The sequence below is a fragment of the Argopecten irradians genome, chromosome 4 (genome assembly GCF_041381155.1).
Source record: "Argopecten irradians isolate NY chromosome 4, Ai_NY, whole genome shotgun sequence".
NCBI classification, from domain to species: Eukaryota; Metazoa; Mollusca; class Bivalvia; order Pectinida; family Pectinidae; genus Argopecten; species Argopecten irradians.
This window is the reverse complement of record NC_091137.1, coordinates 50,827,770-50,846,117: the sequence shown is the minus strand read 5'-3', so window position 1 is coordinate 50,846,117 and position 18,348 is coordinate 50,827,770. Positions and strand designations below refer to the sequence as shown.

The following is an 18,348-nucleotide window of genomic DNA, read 5'->3' as shown; positions in this document are numbered from 1 at the left end:
TCTGCGCAAGTTTGATTGACACAAAACTCTGAATTTAACAGAACACACTGAATATAATCGGACACTCTGAGTTTAACCCGACAACTCTGAATTTAACAGAACACGCTGAATATAATCGGACACGCTGAGTTTAACCCGACAACTCTGAATTTAAAGTGAATAGTCGGGCAAGGATGGCTTAAGTCGGTAAAAATGGTGTGAATGTATCCAGTATAATTTCTTATGAAATGGAAAAATAAAATCTCTCGTAAAAATCTGTCTGCGTACGAAGAAATTAATTTAAAGTATGGGAATTCTAAAACGTCCTCCCGGCTCACTATGTCCGTGGTTACATTTCCACACAGCCTCGCTTTCGATGCTTTCAACTTTTCTTTACTTTATGGTCAAAACTGGGAAACTAAGCAGAACTTGACCGTCGTATTAATATGTGAGAACTTTTGGAAGGCCAATGAATGCATTTAGACTGGTTTTCTTTGCCCGACTATTCACTTTAACGGAACACGCTGAATATTTTACACTGAATATAACCGAACATGCTGAGTTTAATCTGACACGCTGAATTTAATCTTCCACTCTGAGTTTTCGGTCTTCATTCTGAATATAACCGAACATGCTGAGTTTAATCCGACACGCTGAATGTAACCGAACATGCTGAGTTTAATATGAGACGCTGAATTTAATCTTACAATCTGAGTTTACGGTCTTCACTCTGAATATAATATAACAGGCTGAGTTTTCGGTCTTCACTCTGAATATAATGTAACACACTGAGTTTTCGGTTACAATTCTGAATATAACCTGACCACACTGAATATAACCTCACCACTCTGAATATAATCGTGACACGCTGAAAAACTCAGAGTTGTTGGTTAAAACTACCCAAAAACGAGGAAATTCAGAGTTTTATATCCACCAGTTATAGTACCATCAGAAATTTAGAAATAATTAAATTTAATTATTGAGAGGAAAAACAAACAACTCATTTTAACAATTAACTATTTATTACAAATGTACGGAAGCCTGTTAGGGTCACAATGAAAAAAAACATATTATGTCGTTATAACGACTCAGTATATCGTTATAACGACTTAGTATGTCGTAATAACGACTTACCTATGTCGTTATAACGAGTTATGTAAGTCGTAATAACGACTTAATTAGTATCTCCAAATAACGACTTACCTCTGTCGTTATAACGACTCAATATGTCGTAATAACGACATAGCTAAGTCGTTATTATGACATATTAAGTCGTTATAACGGCATAATATATTTTTTTCAATGTGACCGAAACAGGCTTCTGTACAAATGCAACATGAAATATCGACAACACAAAGAACACAGACAACAGCATAGGCCTGGCCGACAATCCTTAATGACAATGAAAAAATATAATATTGGTTCAGCATTTGGGATGATTATCCTCCCGGGACGTGGTTTTACCTTCAAAGTCGGGAACCACATTGAAATTCATCAATATATATTTGCAAAGTACGGGTCATGACACCTCCAAAGGAGATTGTGGATGACCACAGTTATGGGTACTGTTTACCACCACAAGCGTAGATTTTGTGATTATGGCTTGGTTTTTGAGGTGCCCATTAGAGCCGAGACGACATTTCGACCGGACAGGGAAATGTCTACCTGGCATATTTTTCGTAAATTTCCCGATTCATCAAGTCATAACTTCGTCAATACTTGGCCAATTTTGTTCATCAAACACTCAATGGAAAGATAAATTATTTCTCTTTAAGGTAAGATATCCGTCAATGTTGTATAGAACCAATTTATTAAAATAATCACGGTTTTAAACAAATAGGTCCGTTTTCCTCGACCGCCGAGTTCATACCCTCGATACTATAATATGTATATGTATACTGTTAGTTTAAAAAAATCGTGCCAGGTCCCTGTGATTCGTGCATTTGGCCGAAATATAGAATAGTATTATGGGTGATTAGTGATCACGTGTTTGTGTGTTTACTTCCAAATATAGTGATAGTTTGCTTGCCATTTTTCGGAAAATTTTATTTGTTATTAATATTGCTTGCATGTCATTTTGACTTCCACATATGAACTTTGAAGCCATCTTGGGTTATATTATGACAATTGAAGTTTGTTACCACTATTTCTCAGAAAGTACTGATGGGATATGTCTCAAAGTTCATGTGCAGGTTCCCCTCGGGGTCTAGTTGTGCATATTGCATTTTCGGACTGATTGGTGAACAAGATGGCCGACAGGCCGCCATCTTGGATTTTGATAGTTGAAGTGTCAAGGTCAATAACTCGGTCGGCCATGTAACACTACCAAATTTCCGAAAAAGTATGAGTTTTAGCAATGATGGTGGGCTATTCAAATCGCCTTTCGTCCGCGCTCCGTCAACCATCTGTCCTTCCATCCGTCCTTCCGTACGTTAACAGTTCTTGTTACCGCTATTTCTTTGAAGTTACTGAAGGGATCTGTCTCAAATTTTATGTGCAGGTTTCCCTAGGTCCCTAGTTGTGATATCGGATGATATCCTAAATCTAACTTCTTAACATATACACAGTGTTTCTATCATTTCGACGTAATATATACATGTATATCAAAATTAGTTCAAAAAGGCTTTTTGATTGAAGAGGACAAGATTTGATGACAGAGATCGACTTTAAAATATGATTTTTCAATCTATATACATAATTTTATACTATGTACATTGCATTAGGAGCATCATCAATCTTGTTTATAACATCAGTTTGTTGGTTGTTTGATTAGGTTTAACGGGTAATGTAAGGATCGATGGCCTAGCTTGTAAGTAATGTGTTGCATGCGTACATGTCTATATGTGTTGGGAGGCTGCGGTATATTCATGTTTTGTCTCCCTGTGATGGTGATACTCTAGCTAGGCTTTTATACGGTGCTGTCATAGAAGCGTGTCATCGAAGACATCAAAACAGAGCACCTCACCTGTTCACGTAGGGAAATAGGAGCTTTTCCTTTGGTATTTTATTTCAATATTAAGTATAGTAATTTAACACTATCTCGTGTCCATTTTTGTCATAATAATAGAATTCAGCCTGATTTATGAAAAACATAAATCGTGGCATTAATCTAAGAAGCATATACATTGTATGCATTATCAGGAATATATAAACGAAGACGCTAAGTTCTTAAATTTAATTTTGAATAACAATCAGGGCCCAGTCGTTCAAAAGGTGATAAGGCTAATCACAGTTTAACGGCAATTTTTAAATCAAGATAAAATGATTTCTGGTGATACAAGTTCTACACAATTTTATAAGATTCTTAAGAACTTCATTCTTTACTTACTTGCAGATTTTAGTACAGATATAACCACTAATTTTACGCATTATGCATAACTAGAGCCCTAGGGGAACCTACATATGAAATTTGAGAAAGATCCCTTCAGTATTTTGTGAGAAATAGCGATAACAATCTTTAACTATCAAAATCCAAGATGGCAGCCTAGCGGCCATTTTGTTGACCGATCCATCCAAAAACGCATTACCCAGGTATGCACAACTAGAGCCCTAGGGGAACCTACATATGAAATTTGAGAAAGATCCCTTCAGTATTTTGTGAGAAATAGCGATAACAATCTTTAACTATCAAAATCCAAGATGGCTGCCTGACCGCCATTTTGTTGACCGATCGATCCAAAAACGTATTATATATGCACAACTACAGCCCTAGGGGAACCTACATATGAAATTTGAGAAAGATCCCTTCAGTACTTTGTGAGATATAGCGATGACAATCTTTAACTATCAAAATCCAAGATGGCTGCCTGGCGGCCATCTTGTTGACCGATTGTTCCCAAAATGCAATATGCACAACTAAGGCCCTAGGGGAACCTACATATGAAATTTGAGACAGATCCCTTCAGTACTTTCTGAGAAATAGTGATAACAAGAATTGTTAACGGACGGACAGACGGACGACGGACCACGGACAAAAAGCGATTTTTTTTTCAAAAAGAGTAACTCAAAATACCATATTCAATTCTCAAAACAATTTATTTAAAAGAACAACAAGTCATTAAACTTATTCTTCAAATTACCTTCCCTTGTTAACACAGTTTGGGAGGAAAATAAGCATAATATAGGCTTATCTGATAGGGAAATTGGATTCCTTCGTGACTATTAGAGATACACAGTCGCCTGATAATTAGCCTCGGTGACTATTAGAGATACACAGTCACCTGATAGCTAGCCTCGGTGACTATTAGAGATACACAGTCGCCTGATAGATAGCCTCAGTGACTAAATTAGAGATACACAGTCGCCTGATATCTAGTCCCGGTGACTATTAGAGATACACAGTCGCCTGATAGCTAGCCCTGGTGACTATTAGAGATACACAGTCGCCTGATAGCTAGTCTCGGTGACTATATTAGAGATACACAGTCACCTGATAGCTAGCCTCGGTGACTATATTAGAGATACACAGTCGCCTGATAGCTAGCCTCGGTGACTATTAGAGATACACAGTCGCCTGATATCTAGCCTTGGTGACTATTAGAGATACACAGTCGCCTGATAGCTAGCCCCGGTGACTATTAGAGATACACAGTCGCCTGATATCTAGCCTCGGTGACTATTAGAGATACACAGTCGCCTGATATCTAGCCTCGGTGACTATTAGAGATAAACAGTCGCCTGATATCTAGCCTCGGTGACTATTAGAGATACACAGTCGCCTGATAGCTAGCCTCGGTGACTATTAGAGATACACAGTCGCCTGATATCTAGCCCGGTGACTATTAGAGATACACAGTCGCCTGATATCTAGCCTCGGTGACTATTAGAGATACACAGTCGCCTGATATCTAGCCTCGGTGTCTATTAGAGATACACAGTCGCCTGATATCTAGCCCCGGTGTCATTAGAGATACACAGTCGCCTGATATCTAGCCTCGGTGACTATTAGAGATACACAGTCGCCTGATATCTAGCCCCGGTGACTATTAGAGATACACAGTCGCCTGATATCTAGCCTCGGTGACTATTAGAGATACACAGTCGCCTGATATCTAGCCCCGGTGTCTATTAGAGATACACAGTCGCCTGAGATCTAGCCTCGGTGACTATTAGAGATACACAGTTGCCTGATATCTAGCCTCGGTGACTATTAGAGATACACAGTCGCCTGTTAGCTAGCCTTGGTGACTATTAGAGATACACAGTCACCTGATAGCTAGCCTCGGTGACTATTAGAGATACACAGTCACCTGATAGCTAGCCTCGGTGACTATTAGAGATACACAGTCGCCTGATATCTAGCCTCAGTGACTATTAGAGATACACAGTCGCCTGATATCTAGCCTCGGTGACTATTAGAGATACACAGTCGCCTGATATCTAGCCTCGGTGACTATTAGAGATACACAGTCGCCTGATATCTAGCCTCGGTGACTATTAGAGATACACAGTCGCCTGATATCTAGCCCTGGTGACTATTAGAGATACACAGTCGCCTGATAGCTAGCCCCGGTGACTATTAGAGATACACAGTCGCCTGATAGCTAGCCTCGGTGACTATTAGAGATACACAGTCGCCTGATAGCTAGCCTCGGTGACTATTAGAGATACACAGTCGCCTGATAGCTAGCCTCGGTGACTATTAGAGATACACAGTCGCCTGATAGCTAGCCTCGGTGACTATTAGAGATACACAGTCGCCTGATAGCTAGCCTCGGTGACTTTTAGAGATACACAGTCGCCTGAGATCTAGCCTCGGTGACTATTAGAGATACACAGTCGCCTGATAGCTAGCCTCGGTGACTATTAGAGATACACTGTGAGTCGCCTGATAGCTAGCCCCGGTGACTATTAGAGATACACAGTCACCTGATAGCTAGCCTCGGTGACTATTAGAGATACACAGTCGCCTGATAGCTAGCCTCGGTGACTATTAGAGATACACAGTCGCCTGATATATAGCCTCGGTGACTATTAGAGATACACAGTCGCCTGATAGCTACTAAGTCATATAAATACATTGCAATAAGGTATATCATTGTAAAAAAAATTCTTTAAAAAGTTTCAACACTCCAGTAATTATATATAAATGCAGTACTATTATTATCTTTCTTCCAAAGCGCTAAGAAAGCTTCATTCTGATTGGTTGGAATTTCCGAAGAGACTTTTTCGAATTCAGTTAAATGACGCAGATCTTATCAAGTAAGCCATGGTATCAGATCGCAGCCTACTGTAAGCTGATTACATGTGTAACCAGAGATGTGTGGATAGTGACTGGACAGTGTATGAAATAAAATAAAATTTGGCCATGCTGGTTAATAGGCATCGTCGGAGACCGCACTACACTACGCTACACTTCTCACCCATGGGACAGCTCGATCTCAGAGCACCGCTTCAATGACGTCACTCTATAAATAGAAACCAATCAACATAACTCTTTTAAAATGAGAACTCTTCAGTTTGGAGGGAGAATATATTTATGGACATCAATGTTGTTTATGTACAGCTTCTGTGAAGCGTATGTTACCTCCAATCTCATTGGCTAAAAAATCGGCAGGAAAATATGTCGGGGGCCAATCAGATGGCACTTGACAGATGCGATGCTCTGAGATCGAGCTGTCCCACGGATGACAAGTGTAGCGTAGTGTAGTGCAATCAACCGTGGGTCTCCGACAATAGATAATAGACATTGTTTAATGAATACTTGTTATAAAAGATATCATTTATATAGTATTTTACCGGTGAATGCAGCTGGTTCAAATATGGCAATCATTATTTCTCCTAAATAAAAGAGGAATTCATCACAAATGAGAATTAATTAACTTCATCGTTCCAGATATATTGGTGGTGGCCTGATGCAGGTTAAGGGGAATCTTATTTTAAACTTTATGTACAGTCTCACATAAACATCTCCTTCTATGACACACGTCCACAGTGTCACATAAACATCTCCTTCTATGACACACATCCACAGTGTCACATAAACATCTCCTTCTATGACACACATCCACAGTGTCACATAAACATCTCCTTCTATGACACACGTCCACAGTGTCACATAAACATCTCCTTCTATGACACACATCCACAGTGTCACATAAACATCTCCTTCTATGACACACGTCCACAGTGTCACATAAACATCTCCTTCTATGACACACGTCCACAGTGTCACATAAACATCTCCTTCTATGACACACGTCCACAGTGTCACATAAACATTTCCTTCTATGACACACATCCACAGTGTCACATCAACATCTCCTTCTATGACACACATCCACAGTGTCACATAAACATCTCCTTCTATGACACACGTCCACAGTGTCACATAAACATCTCCTTCTATGACACACATCCACAGTGTCACAGAAAAATCTCCTTCTATGACACACATCCACAGTGTCACATAAACATCTCCTTCTATGACACACGTCCACAGTGTCACATAAACATCTCCTTCTATGACACACATCCACAGTGTCACATAAACATCTCCTTCTATGACACACATCCACAGTGTCACATAAACATCTCCTTCTATGACACACATCCACAATGTCACATAAACATCTCCTTCTATGACACACGTCCACAGTGTCACATAAACATCTCCTTCTATGACACACATCCACAGTGTCACATAAACATCTCCTTCTATGACACACGTCCACAGTGTCACATAAACATCTCCTTCTATGACACACGTCCACAGTGTCACATAAACATCTCCTTCTATGACACACATCCACAGTGTCACATAAACATTTCCTTCTATGACACACATCCACAGTGTCACATCAACATCTCCTTCTATGACACACATCCACAGTGTCACATAAACATCTCCTTCTATGACACACGTCCACAGTGTCACATAAACATCTCCTTCTATGACACACGTCCACAGTGTCACATAAACATCTCCTTCTATGACACACATCCACAGTGTCACATAAACATCTCCTTCTATGACACACGTCCACAGTGTCACATAAACATTTCCTTCTATGACACACATCCACAGTGTCACATCAACATCTCCTTCTATGACACACATCCACAGTGTCACATAAACATCTCCTTCTATGACACACGTCCACAGTGTCACATAAACATCTCCTTCTATGACACACATCCACAGTGTCACAGAAAAATCTCCTTCTATGACACACATCCACAGTGTCACATAAACATCTCCTTCTATGACACACGTCCACAGTCTCACATTAAACATCTCCTATGACACATGTCCACAGTCTCATGTTAAACATCTCCTATGACACATGATCACAGTCTCACGTTAAACATCTCCTATGACACATGTCCACAGTCTAACGTAAAACATCTCCTATGACACACGTTCACAGTCTCACGTTAAACATCTCCTATGACACACGTCCACAGTCTCACGTAAAACATCTCCTATGACACACGTCCACAGTCTCACGTTAAACATCTCCTATGACACATGTCCACAGTCTCACGTTAAACATCTCCTATGACACACGTCCACAGTCTCACGTTAAACATCTCCTATGACACATGTCCACAGTCTCACATTAAACATCTCCTATGACACACGTCCACATGTCTCATGTTAAACATCTCCTATGACACATGTCTACAGTCTCACGTAAAACATCTCCTATGACACACGTCCACAGTCTCACGTTAAACATCTCCTATGACACACATCCACAATCTCACGTTAAACATCTCCTATGACACACATCCACAATCTCACGTTAAATATGTCCTATGACACACGTCCACAGTCTCACATAAAACATCTCCTATGACACAGGTCCACAGTCTCACGTTAAACATCTCCTATGACACACATCCACAGTCTCATGTAAAACATCTCCTATGACACACGTCCACAGTCTCATGTTAAACATCTCCTATGACACACATCCACAATCTCACGTTAAACATCTTCTATGACACACGTCCACAGTCTCATGTAAAACATCTCCTATGACACACATCCACAATCTCACATTAAATGTCCTATGACACACGTCCACAGTCACACGTAAAACATCTCCTATGACACACGTCCACAGTCGCACGTAAAACATCTCCTATGACACACGTCCACAGTCTCACGTTAAACATCTCCTATGACACACATCCACAGTCTCACGTAAAACATTTCCTATGACACATGTCCACAGTCTCACATTAAACATCTCCTATGACACATGTCCACAGTCTCACGTTTAACATCTCCTATGACACATGTCCACAGTCTCATGTTAAACATCTTCTATGACACACGTCCACAGTCTCACGTAAAACATCTCCTATGACACACGTCCACAGTCTCATGTTAAACATCTCCTATGACACCTGTCAACAGTCTCACGTTAAACATGTCCTATGACACACGTCCACAGTCTCACGTTAAACATCTTCTATGACACATGTCCACAGTCTCACATTAAACATCTCCTATGACACACATCCACAGTCTCACGTTAAACATGTCCTATGACACACGTCCACAGTCTCTCGTTAAACATCTCCTATGACACACGTCCACAGTCTCACGCTAAACATGTCCTATGACACACATCCAGTCTCATGTTAAACATCTCCTATGACACACGTCCACAGTCTCAAGTTAAACATCTCCTATGACACATGTCCACAGTCTCACATTAAACATCTCCTATGACACATGTCTACAGTCTCACGTAAAACATCTCCTATGACACATGTCCACAATCTAACGTTAAACATCTCCTATGACACACGTCCACAGTCTCACGTAAAACATTTCCTATGACACATGTCCACAGTCTTACATGAAACATATCCTATGACACATGTCCACAGTCTCACGTTAAACTTCTCCTATGACACATGTCCAGTCTCATGTAAAACATCTCCTATGACACATGTCCAAAATCTGATGTTAATCATCTATGACACATGTCCACAGTCTCACGTAAAACATCTCCTATGACACACGTCCACAGTCTCAAGTTAAACATCTCCTATGACACATGTCCACAGTCTCACATTAAACATCTCCTATGACACATGTCCACAGTCTCACGTAAAACATCTCCTATGACACATGTCCACAATCTAACGTTAAACATCTCCTATGACACACATCCACAGTCTCACGTAAAACATTTCCTATGACACATGTCCACAGTCTTACATGAAACATATCCTATGACACATGTCCACAGTCTCACGTTAAACTTCTCCTATGACACATGTCCAGTCTCATGTAAAACATCTCCTATGACACATGTCCAAAATCTGATGTTAATCATCTATGACACATGTCCACAGTGTCACATAAACATCTCCTTCTATGACACACATCCACAGTGTCACATAAACATCTCCTTCTATGACACACATCCACAGTGTCACATCAACATCTCCTTCTATGACACACATCCACAGTGTCACATAAAAATCTCCTTCTATGACACACATCCACAGTGTCACATAAACATCTCCTTCTATGACACACATCCACAGTGTCACATAAACATCTCCTTCTATGACACACGTCCACAGTGTCACATAAACATCTCCTTCTATGACACACATCCACAGTGTCACATAAACATCTCCTTCTATGACACACATCCACAGTGTCACATAAACATCTCCTTCTATGACACACATCCACAGTGTCACAGAAAAATCTCCTTCTATGACACACATCCACAGTGTCACATAAACATCTCCTTCTATGACACACATCCACAGTGTCACATAAACATCTCCTTCTATGACACACGTCCACAGAGTCACATAAACATCTACTTCTTTGACACACATCCACAGTGTCACATAAACATCTCCTTCTATGACACACGTCCACAGTGTCACATCAACATCTCCTTCTATGACACACATCCACAGTGTCACATAAACATCTCCTTCTATGACACACGTCCACAGTGTCACATAAACATCTCCTTCTATAACACACGTCCACAGTCTCATGTTAAACATCTCCTTCTATCACACACGTCCACAGTCTCATGTTAAACATCTCCTTCTATGACACACGTCCACAGTGTCACATAAACATCTCCTTCTATGACACACATCCACAGTGTCACATAAACATCTCCTTCTATGACACACGTCCACAGTCTCACATTAAACATCTCCTATGACACATGTCCACAGTCTCATGTTAAACATCTCCTATGACACATGATCACAGTCTCACGTTAAACATCTCCTATGACACATGTCCACAGTCTAACGTAAAACATCTCCTATGACACATGTTCACAGTCTCACGTTAAACATCTCCTATGACACACGTCCACAGTCTCACGTAAAACATCTCCTATGACACACGTCCACAGTCTCACGTTAAACATCTTCTATGACACATGTCCACAGTCTCACGTTAAACATCTCCTATGACACACGTCCACAGTCTCACGTTAAACATCTCCTATGACACATGTCCACAGTCTCACGTTAAACATCTCCTATGACACACGTCCACATGTCTCATGTTAAACATCTCCTATGACACATGTCTACAGTCTCACGTAAAACATCTCCTATGACACACGTCCACAGTCTCACGTTAAACATCTCCTATGACACACATCCACAATCTCACGTTAAACATCTTCTATGACACACGTCCACAGTCTCATGTAAAACATCTCCTATGACACACATCCACAATCTCACGTTAAACATCTTCTATGACACATGTCTACAGTCTCACGTAAAACATCTCCTATGACACACGTCCACAGTCTCACGTTAAACATCTCCTATGACACGCGTCCACAGTCTCACGTTAAACATCTCCTATGACACACATCCACAGTCTCATGTAAAACATCTCCTATGACACACGTCCACAGTCTCATGTTAAACATCTCCTATGACACACGTCCACAGTCTCATGTAAAACATCTCCTATGACACACATCCACAATCTCACGTTAAACATCTCCTATGACACACGTCCACAGTCTCACGTTAAACATCTCCTATGACACACGTCCACAGTCTCACGTTAAACATCTCCTATGACACGCGTCCACAGTCTCACGTTAAACATCTCCTATGACACACATCCACAGTCTCATGTAAAACATCTCCTATGACACACGTCCACAGTCTCTCGTTAAACATCTCCTATGACACACGTCCACAGTCTCATGTAAAACATCTCCTATGACACACATCCACAATCTCACGTTAAACATCTCCTATGACACACGTCCACAGTCTCATGTAAAACATCTCCTATGACACACATCCACAATCTCATGTAAAACATCTTCTATGACACACGTCCACAGTCTCACGTTAAACATCTCCTATGACACATGTCCACAGTCTCACATTAAACATCTCCTATGACACACGTCCACAGTCGCACGTAAAACATTTCCTATGACACATGTCCACAATCTCATGTAAAACATCTCCTATGACACACGTCCACAATCTCATGTAAAACATCTCCTATGACACACATCCACAATCTCACGTTAAATATGTCCTATGACACACGTCCACAGTCGCACGTAAAACATTTCCTATGACACATGTCCACAATCTCATGTAAAACATCTCCTATGACACACGTCCACAATCTCATGTAAAACATCTCCTATGACACACATCCACAGTCTCACGTTAAACATCTCCTATGACACACGTCCACAGTCGCACGTAAAACATCTCCTATGACACACGTCCACAGTCTCACGTTAAACATCTCCTATGACACACATCCACAGTCTCACGTAAAACATTTCCTATGACACATGTCCACAGTCTCACATTAAACATCTCCTATGACACATGTCCACAGTCTCACGTTTAACATCTCCTATGACACATGTCCACAGTCTCATGTTAAACATCTTCTATGACACACGTCCACAGTCTCACGTAAAACATCTCCTATGACACATGTCCACAGTCTCACATTAAACATCTACTATGACACACGTCCACAGTCTCATGTTAAACATCTCCTATGACACCTGTCAACAGTCTCACGTTAAACATGTCCTATGACACACGTCCACAGTCTCACGTTAAACATCTTCTATGACACATGTCCACAGTCTCACATTAAACATCTCCTATGACACACATCCACAGTCTCACGTTAAACATGTCCTATGACACACGTCCACAGTCTCTCGTTAAACATCTCCTATGACACACGTCCACAGTCTCACGCTAAACATGTCCTATGACACACATCCAGTCTCATGTTAAACATCTCCTATGACACACGTCCACAGTCTCAAGTTAAACATCTCCTATGACACATGTCCACAGTCTCACATTAAACATCTCCTATGACACATGTCCACAGTCTCACGTAAAACATCTCCTATGACACATGTCCACAATCTAACGTTAAACATCTCCTATGACACACGTCCACAGTCTCACGTAAAACATTTCCTATGACACATGTCCACAGTCTTACATGAAACATATCCTATGACACATGTCCACAGTCTCACGTTAAACTTCTCCTATGACACATGTCCAGTCTCATGTAAAACATCTCCTATGACACATGTCCAAAATCTGATGTTAATCATCTATGACACATGTCCACAGTCTCACGTAAAACATCTCCTATGACACATGTCCACAGTCTCATGTTAAAAATCTCCTTCTATGAAGTCAGTCATCATCATCCAACAGGGCGAAAGGATTAGTGGACACATATTTGTTTCCGTCGTCATTATCCTCATCTTCCTCCTCACTTTCATCTTCTCCTGAATCACGTTCCTGACATAAATGTGCTAATTCCTCATCACTGTACTCATCTTCATCGTCAGAAAAATTCTCATTGACCTTGTAACACTCAAGGTCACCAATTAGCTTTAGTGTCTGTTGATGTTGCTCCCAATGACCTATCAAACACAATAATATTTGTGTCATTAGGCCAAAAAAAATAATATGTCTGTTTAGGGTTACCCGACCGACCCTAATTTTTTACCCCTGACCCTAATTTTTTTTCTCCACTTTTCTATGAAAAAATCCTCCCGACCCTATTTTTTTTGCCAATGTTACCCTGAACAGACTTTTTTTCTTTGGTCTAAGCAAAAACATCACAACTTGATGGAGAAAGACCAATGATATTCTGAAATAGTTTTTAAAAAATGCACACATATACCCGCGATGTCTGAGACATAGACGACTACTTAAGTTACCTACCTTTGTGGTCGGTGTACCCAGGAGGTCTGAGACACAGATGACTTAGTTACCTACCTTTGTGATTGGTGTACCCAGGAGGTCTGAGACACAGATGACTTAGTTACCTACCTTTGTGATTGGTGTACCCAGGAGGTCTGAGACACTGTCGACTAAGTTACCTACTTTTGTGATTGGTGTACCCAGGAGGTCTGAGACACAGATGACTTAGTTACCTACCTTTGTGGTCGGTGTACCCAGGAGGTCTGAGACACAGATGACTTAGTTACCTACCTTTGTGGTCGGTGTACCCAGGAGGTCTGAGACACAGATGACTTAGTTACCTACCTTTGTGGTCGGTGTACCCAGAAGGTCTGAGACACCGTCGACTAAGTTACCTACATTTGTGGTCGGTGTACCCAGGAGGTCTGAGACACAGATGACTTAGTTACCTACCTTTGTGGTCGGTGTACCCAGGAGGTCTGAGACACCGTCAACTAAGTTACCTACCTTTGTGGTCGGTGTACCCAGGAGGTCTGAGACACTGTCGACTAAGTTACCTACCTTTGTGGTCGGTGTACCCGGGGGGTCTGAGACACTGTCGACTAAGTTACCTACCTTTGTGGTCGGTGTACCCAGGAGGTCTGAGACACCGTCGACTAAGTTACCTACCTTTGTGGTCGGTGTACCCGGGGGGTCTGAGACACAGATGACTTAGTTACCTACCTTTGTGGTCGGTGTACCCAGGAGGTCTGAGACACAGATGACTTAGTAACCTACCTTTGTGATTGGTGTACCCGGGGGGTCTGAGACACAGATGACTTAGTTACCTACCTTTGTGGTCGGTGTACCCGGGGGGTCTGAGACACTGTGGACTAAGTTACCTACCTTTGTGATCGGTGTACCCAGGAGGTCTGAGACACAGATGACTAAGTAACCTACCTTTGTGGTCGGTGTACCCAGGAGGTCTGAGACACAGATGACTTAGTTATCTACCTTTGTGGTCGGTGTACCCAGGAGGTCTGAGACACCGTCGACTAAGTTACCTACCTTTGTGGTCGGTGTACCCAGGAGGTCTGAGACACAGATGACTTAGTTATCTACCTTTGTGGTCGGTGTACCCAGGAGGTCTGAGACACTGTCGACTAAGTTACCTACCTTTGTGATTGGTGTACCCGGGGGGTCTGAGACACAGATGACTTAGTTACCTACCTTTGTGGTCGGTGTACCCAGGAGGTCTGAGACATAGATGACTTAGTTACCTACCTTTGTGATTGGTGTACCCGGGGGGTCTGAGACACAGATGACTTAGTTACCTACCTTTGTGATTGGTGTACCCAGGAGGTCTGAGACATTGTCGACTAAGTTACCTACCTTTGTGGTCGGTGTACCCGGGAGGTCTGAGACACAGATGACTTAGTTACCTACCTTTGTGGTCGGTGTACCCAGGAGGTCTGAGACACAGATGACTAAGTTACCTACCTTTGTGGTCGGTGTACCCAGGAGGTCTGAGACACAGATGACTTAGTTACCTACCTTTGTGGTTGGTGTACCCAGGAGGTCTGAGACACAGATGACTTAGTTACCTACCTTTGTGGTCGGTGTACCCAGGAGGTCTGAGACACAGATGACTTAGTTACCTACCTTTGTGGTCGGTGTACCCAGGAGGTCTGAGACACAGATGACTTAGTTACCTACCTTTGTGGTTGGTGTACCCAGGAGGTCTGAGACACAGATGACTTAGTTACCTACCTTTGTGGTCGGTGTACCCAGGAGGTCTGAGACACAGATGACTTAGTTACCTACCTTTGTGATTGGTGTACCCGGGAGGTCTGAGACACAGATGACTTAGTTACCTGCCTTTGTGATTGGTTTACCCGGGGGTCTGAGACACAGATGATTAAGTTACCTGCCTTTGTGGTCGGTGTACCCAGGAGGTCTGAGACACTGTCGACTAAGTTACCTACCTTTGTGTACCCAGGAGGTCTGAGACACAGATGACTTAGTTACCTACCTTTGTGATTGGTGTACCCGGGAGGTCTGAGACACTGTCGACTTAGTTACCTACCTTTGTGATTGGTGTACCCAGGAGGTCTGAGACACAGATGACTTAGTTACCTACCTTTGTGATTGGTGTACCCGGGAGGTCTGAGACACTGTCGACTAAGTTACCTACCTTTGTGATTGGTGTACCCAGGAGGTCTGAGACACAGATGACTTAGTTACCTACCTTTGTGGTCGGTGACCCAGGAGGTCTGAGACACAGATGACTTAGTTACCTACCTTTGTGGTCGGTGTACCCAGAAGGTCTGAGACACCGTCGACTAAGTTACCTACATTTGTGGTCGGTGTACCCAGGAGGTCTGAGACACAGATGACTTAGTTACCTACCTTTGTGGTCGGTGTACCCAGGAGGTCTGAGACACCGTCAACTAAGTTACCTACCTTTGTGGTCCGTGTACCCAGGAGGTCTGAGACACTGTCGACTAAGTTACCTACATTTGTGGTCGGTGTACCCAGGAGGTCTGAGACACAGATGACTTAGTTACCTACATTTGTGGTCGGTGTACCCAGGAGGTCTGAGACACAGATGACTTAGTTACCTACCTTTGTGATCGGTGTACCCAGGAGGTCTGAGACACAGATGACTTAGTTACCTACCTTTGTGATTGGTGTACCTGGGAGGTCTGAGACACCGTCGACTAAGTTACCTACTTTTGTGATTGGTGTATCCGGGAGGTCTGAGACACAGATGACTTAGTAACCTACCTTTGTGGTCGGTGTACCCAGGAGGTCTGAGACACAGATGACTTAGTTACCTACCTTTGTGATTGGTGTACCCAGGAGGTCCGAGACACAGATGACTTAGTTACCTACCTTTGTGATTGGTTTACCCGGGAGGTCTGAGACACAGATGACTTAGTTACCTACCTTTGTGATTGGTGTATTCGGGGGGTCTGAGATACAGATGACTTAGTTACCTACCTTTGTGATTGGTGTACCAGGGGGGTCTGAGACACGGTCGACTAAAGTTACCTACCTTTGTGGTCGGTGTACCCAGGAGGTCTGAGACACAGATGACTTAGTTACCTACCTTTGTGATTGGTGTACCGGGGGTCTGAGACAAGATACTAGTTACCTACCTTTGTGTGGTGTACCAGGGATGACTTAGTTACCTACCTTTGTGATTGGTGTACCCAGGAGGTCTGAGACACAGATGACTTAGTTACCTACCTTTGTGGTCGGTGTACCCAGGAGGTCTGAGACACAGATGACTTAGTTACCTACCTTTGTGATTGGTGTACCCAGGAGGTCTGAGACACAGATGACTTAGTTACCTACCTTTGTGATTGGTGTACCCAGGAGGTCTGAGACACAGATGACTTAGTTACCTACCTTTGTGATTGGTGTACCCAGGAGGTCTGAGAAACAGATGACTTAGTTACCTACCTTTGTGGTCGGTGTACCCAGGAGGTCTGAGACACAGATGACTTAGTTACCTACCTTTGTGGTCGGTGTACCCAGGAGGTCTGAGACACAGATGACTTAGTTACCTACCTTTGTGGTCGGTGTACCCAGGAGGTCTGAGACACTGTCGACTAAGTTACCTACCTTTGTGGTCGGTGTACCCAGGAGGTCTGAGACACCGTCGACTAAGTTACCTACCTTTGTGGTCGGTGTACCCGGGAGGTTTGAGACACTGTCGACTAAGTTACCTACCTTTGTGATTGGTGTACCCGGGAGGTCTGAGACACAGACATAATCGACCATCTAACCCCATCCTGAGTAGGTTATTTGCGGCCCTGTATATGTCAGGTCTGCCAGTTTTTGATGTCACAAATCCTCTTTTTTCAGCCCAAGCTGGAAATTAAAATACAAATACCTTCATTACCAGATTGTTTAGTTTACTTATTGCTTACACTTTCAGTATTTCTCATTTATTTGGTGACACTCCATCAGTTCCTTAGATATTCTCCTTTCCATAATATATCAATTTATTATGCCCATTTTGCCATTAAATTTTAGATTACAAACTTCAGAAATTGTTTACTTTAGGAAACGAAGTAAATACTTAAGGAACTGAATGTGTTTAGGTTTCATCATTACTGTCAACATGCCATGTATTTTGGAAGGCAGTTGTGTATTCAATATCCAATTGGTGTAAGCTAACAAATCTTG

The 18,348-nt window shown here is 42.2% G+C and overlaps 3 protein-coding genes across 7 annotated transcripts in view; all 3 read right to left on the bottom strand.

The window, feature by feature from the left end:
- Positions 1-3,995: 3,995 nt before the first annotated feature.
- On the bottom strand, positions 3,996-18,029 carry LOC138321965 (guanine nucleotide-binding protein-like 1). 5 transcript variants are annotated; one of them, XM_069266015.1, is made up of 2 exons: positions 17,890-18,029; positions 3,996-13,889 (listed from the first exon to the last, which is right to left on the bottom strand). In XM_069266015.1, exon 2 carries the CDS (start codon positions 8,213-8,215, stop codon positions 6,803-6,805), a length of 1,413 nt encoding a protein of 470 aa, XP_069122116.1. In that variant the 5' UTR covers positions 8,216-13,889; positions 17,890-18,029; the 3' UTR covers positions 3,996-6,802. The 5 variants fall into 4 exon arrangements, with proteins under 5 accessions (XP_069122116.1, XP_069122120.1, XP_069122117.1 ...); XM_069266016.1 differs by lacking the exon at positions 17,890-18,029 and adding an exon at positions 15,976-16,013; XM_069266018.1 differs by lacking the exon at positions 17,890-18,029 and adding an exon at positions 14,950-14,971.
- LOC138322346 (uncharacterized) lies at positions 10,270-10,965 on the bottom strand. Its single transcript, XM_069266385.1, has one exon. It carries the CDS (start codon positions 10,963-10,965, stop codon positions 10,270-10,272), a length of 696 nt encoding a protein of 231 aa, XP_069122486.1.
- Positions 18,004-18,348, bottom strand: part of LOC138322345 (guanine nucleotide-binding protein-like 1) — a 109,946-nt gene continuing 109,601 nt past the window's right edge. Inside the window, exon 11 of the mRNA XM_069266384.1 lies at positions 18,004-18,030. Within this exon, the coding sequence (XP_069122485.1) occupies positions 18,004-18,030 (27 nt within the window). The remainder of the gene's footprint in view (positions 18,031-18,348) is intronic.